The 4,765-nt window shown below is 49.0% G+C and overlaps 1 protein-coding gene across 1 annotated transcript in view; it reads right to left on the bottom strand.

Annotated features, from left to right (window-relative positions):
* Positions 1-978: 978 nt before the first annotated feature.
* LOC119446613 (uncharacterized) overlaps positions 979-4,765 on the bottom strand; it is a 21,600-nt gene continuing 17,813 nt past the window's right edge. The window contains exon 2 of the mRNA XM_037711086.2: positions 979-2,652. Coding sequence (XP_037567014.1) covers positions 1,038-2,652 — 1,615 coding nt within the window. The 3' untranslated portion in view covers positions 979-1,037. The remainder of the gene's footprint in view (positions 2,653-4,765) is intronic.

Below are 4,765 nucleotides of genomic sequence, written 5' to 3'. Positions count from 1 at the left end.
CACCCGTGTACTTAGATTTAGGTGCACGTTAAAGAACCCCAGGTGGTCCAAATTTCCGGAGTCCCCCACTACGGCGTGCCTCATAATCAGAACTGGTTTTGGCACGTAAAACCCCATAATTTATTTTTTTAATGAGAAACGCAGGTGCTGCTATTTATAATAGTACCAAACAATACTAACTATGCGAATGCCGTGTTCATATAAACAGCATTTAATTTGCGAGTGATCGTGCTTAGCCGTAAAAGTCCGACTGTTAATTAAGCGGCGCAGCTTGCTCTATAGTGCGTCATGTCCGCTGCCGCGATGAGATGAGAGTAATCGCATTACGCTTCAATTTCACGCTTGATCGTGTACAGTAGACGACGTAAAGTATTCGAAAAAATATACGATTTTTTGAGCGATGACCGAATCGTATAGCGACCATTCTATTCGTGGACCCGATCGAATAGGACAGTATTAGATTCGTTATTAAAGAATTCTGATTATTTGAGCCCTCCTTGACTTTAGCCTTCTAGACTCGCATCGTCTGCCTTTCTAACAAAGTGAGTTTGTATTTTAATATTTTTGATTAAATATGTTGCAGTATATATGATCACCACTATGAACGCCGTACGACTTTCTTCAGTAAGACAGTTCTGGTCTTTTAAACTTCTTTTACTCATTTTGCGCAAACCGGTGCTAACAGGTCGACTCAGACGAGTCAACTGTTCACTCTAAAGTTTTCATAATCACGACAGGCGAATTTCAGCCCGTCAAACCAAATCCATTCGCTTTTGTTGGGTCTATATGTACACGGCGTTATGCAAAAGCGCGTAGGTGCCCGTAGACTGATACCTTGTTGCGTATTTCCCACAAGCAAAGCAGTTTGCGAGGGAAAATTATTCATCAACGATATAGAAACAATACATAGACCCCTGTCTTGTGCGCTTCTTTTTATATATATATATTTCCTTGGCCGAATTCCAAGCTCTATATTCGGAGCAGACTACCGCAGTGTAAACATTACGATGCCCTCCTGCGTGTTCAAGGAGCATAATTCACATCTGCTGTTCGACAGTACGGAGACAGTAACAGTATTTCTCAAGCCAGTGACCCCACACGCAACGGGACACTGTGGTGCGTCTATCGTTGCGGCTAATGTCGTTCAGCGCAGTCATGGCGTCACCAGTGACAAGCACGGTGCCCTCGAAAATAGCGTTGCCTGGTGACAGCTGGACGGTGACCCAATAGTGACTCGTGTTGTGCGTCACCTGTAACGCCGTCACGTCCATCACCCGGAGCAGTCGGAACTCGGCGCACTGACGCGTTGCCTGCGCCACCAATCCGTTGATCCAAGCAACGAGACGGTTTGCCATTGCCAAGGCAAGCGTACTCGTCACGGCGACATCGCCGCGTACGTTACACACGCACCAGTGGGTTCCTATGTGCGCGTCAGCGCACGTCCTTGCCTCCGGTATTTCGTGCAGCAAGCTGCGGCCGTACTTAGTCTGCGGCCGTTGGACGCTCGGATAGTGCAGCAGCTCGGCGAGCGTCGCGTGCACGTCGAAGTGAGTGGTCAGTCGGAACTGGTTGTAAAGAAGACTGCGCGCAGCCTTTGGATTCTCATCGAGGAACCACGGCGGGAAGACCAGGAATGCGAAGGGTTGGCGGTCTTCGAACTTGCCGATATACGTGGCACGTGAGTCGCCGAACCGCAAGCCGTTGTCGCTGAGGAAAACGAGAACCGTGTTGTCGAGCGCACCGTAAACGCGCAATGTTTCGAGGTGTCGCCGGAATGGTTCGTCGGCGTACCCGGCGCTGTTCAGGGAATTGTGCGTGATTTCGTTGAACCATGCGTAGGCGAAGAAAAGTCGCTCAGCCATCACGTCTGCGAAGCGAGCAAGGTAATCCAACATTTCCTCGAATATCATCGTGGGTCCCAAACAACGGGGCTGGTTTGTGTCTTCCGTAATCCACTTGGACGAGTTCTCCATGGCCATAATGACGTGTCGCGGATAGTAATCGGCCGGAGGGCGCCGGAATCCATTAGCGAAGCGATTAAACGTCCCATACCACGGCCAATCCTCGAGGAACATTGTTCGGTAGCCCCGCTCACCATATTGCTGCCAGATTAAGCGCGAAGTAAGGTTGTCATAGAATCCTTTCGGCGCATACCGCCATGTCTCGGCAAACTTCAGGCCAGTGAGGAGGGCATGCTGGTTTGGGTACGAGTTGTCACCAATCTTGTGGTATCCGCGCAGTTCGAAAGCACCGAGCTCTTCCCGCAAAAACTGCGCCGTCGCGGGCAGATGCCTGTTTAGATTAAGGTACGAGATCGAGTCTAGGCCGAGAACCAGGACACTTAATTTGCGGAGCGCGGTGTTATTAACTTTTTCGCAGCGCTCCTCGACATCCTTCTTGACAACCGCGTTGAGCAAGTATTGGTTGTGAAAAGTCTGGTTTGGCGACTGTATTGTGGAACATTCGACAGAGACAAACTCCTCCTTCAACGGCTTGTCGAACAGCAGCGGTTGTCGGTTCCCGTACGCGGTAACATTTTCGGGGTTGGCTGCAGACTGATTTCGTTGGATTTCCTTGTAGAAGCACACCAGGTCCTCAGGACGCACGTCGTGTTCCTTGAGCTTCTCTTCAAGTATTGCTACGTAACCGTTCCTGCAGAAAAAACGAGACCTGTCACGATAAGTAGTTCATTTTGGTTACTCATAAAGTACTCCATAGTGCCGTGTATTCATTTTCACAGCCTAGATGCATAACCGAAGAGATGTAGTTTCTGATTTGGCTCTCTGGCTTAAGAGATGTGCTCCAGGACCAGCTCTGTCCTCTGTGTGCTCCGTCAGCAGCAAATTATATAATTCCAAAATTGCTTTATTTTGAATTTGCTTCAGTTTTGTCAATACTTAACAAGCAACAAAAATCGGCCAGAATATGCGAGATTATATACTGTGAGCGCAACGCATGCCTGACTTTCTTCTTCTACATATCTAAATATAATCATCCGCTGCAACGGATCGTGAGTTCACGAAGCAAACGTGCAACAGCTTCCATGAAAACACGTTTCACTTTCGTGTTCTACTGATTCCTATGAAAGAGGGATCAACTATAATCTCTCTCACACTCGCTCGTTCGGGCTATTCGCTTACATTTGCAATCATCGTCGATGGTTCCTGCAGATTTTTTCCCAGGGTTCTAGAACCCCGATTTTCATCTAACGCATTTTTTTTCTAATGAGAAATCGAAAATGCCGTGTCCGTATACTCCATTAAATTACACAGTAGTAATCTAACCAGCCGATCATCGCAGTATAGCAACTCGCTGTCGTACGTCTCCGATTTAGCAATGTAGAGAAGTGATGCCGTGACTGGCTGTCGCACCTGGTGTAGAGGAAGTTAGGTTTCCCCTCGCACCAGGTGTGGTTAAGGCGCCGGTGAAAGTAGGGCTCCACGGACGGGTCGAATGGGTCGAACTGGGGCACTGTACAACCCGGGGTCAGAATGCGGTAACCTACAGGAGTTGGCCGCACCCTCCCGCCGTCCGCTGAGCCCAGACGCCCTGTGCGTGAAGTTGACCACGAATCCAACAGGTACTGGACCACAGTGTTGCCGAACAGCAGCACCGCAAGCATCGCCAGCAAGCACCGGTGCCGTAGCAGTAGCAGCCGCCGGTAAAGCATCGTCATGGAGGTCGTCATCTGGTTGAACCCGGAGATGAACACGTTACTTCATCCAGAGACAAACGTTGCAAAATAGGCAGACATCAGACAGCTTTGTATGCATACAACTGCCGCTTATACCGGCAACGCTATACCGCCCGGGAGACAAGCTGCTGCAGCTTTTAATGTGCTAGCTGATGCCTTCCAGTACGCACTTAACGCGCCAAAACGGGTAACGCTGTGTTAAAGACGCACTAAAGAGAAACGCAGTCATTTCAGACCGATAACGTATTTTTTGAAAGGAAGCCATGGCGGCCTGGAGCGGGAAATTCAAGGCAGCATCGCACAGCACCCGTCTTTCGTTCTTGCGCACTTTCTTGCTAACCGAGCCTATTCTAGCGGTAATAGTGGTGGTTCTTGGTGTGCTAGAAGCATAATTTACTAATACAGCTCAACATATTTTACAACGAAGCTGCTATATGCTCTCAGTGGTCGGCATTTTTCGTGTCCTGTCCGTGAACAAAAATTATCATCATCAGCAATGGCCCATACCCCCCTAAGCAAGTAAAAAATGCAATGACTCATCCCCCTCGTAATGCGGAGGCTACAACACTCGGCAAAGTGGAGCGAAAACAGTGCATACATTCATTGGAATCAGGCATATAACGCACAGAACAGCGTACGTTTCAATAATGAACAAGCTCATAACAAGCATCCATCATCAGCAGCAATGACTCGTACCCGCGTGAGCAAGCAGAAATGCAATGGCTCATACCCCGTAAGCAAGCAATAAATGCCATGGTTCATACCCCCATAAGGCAGAGGCTTCAAGCGCTCAGCAAAGTGAAGCGAACAGTGCATTCATTCACTGAAATCACCCATACAACACACAGAACGGCATACGTTTCAATAAAGAACAAGCTCAATAAAGAACAAGACACGAGCGACTACCGTTTCAGCGAGCACGAAAGCATGTCGGCAAAGACCCCTTATATTTGGGGTCCATGGCACAATAGTCATAAATGTTGCAAGACCCGCCATGGTGGCTCAGTCAGCTAAGGCGTTGTGCTGCTGAGCACGAGATCGCGGGATCGAATCCCGGCCGCGGCGGCCGCA

This window comes from Dermacentor silvarum, chromosome 3 (genome assembly GCF_013339745.2).
Source record: "Dermacentor silvarum isolate Dsil-2018 chromosome 3, BIME_Dsil_1.4, whole genome shotgun sequence".
NCBI classification, from domain to species: Eukaryota; Metazoa; Arthropoda; class Arachnida; order Ixodida; family Ixodidae; genus Dermacentor; species Dermacentor silvarum.
The sequence above is the reverse complement of the archived record's forward strand: the minus strand, read 5'-3'. Positions and strand labels throughout refer to the sequence as shown.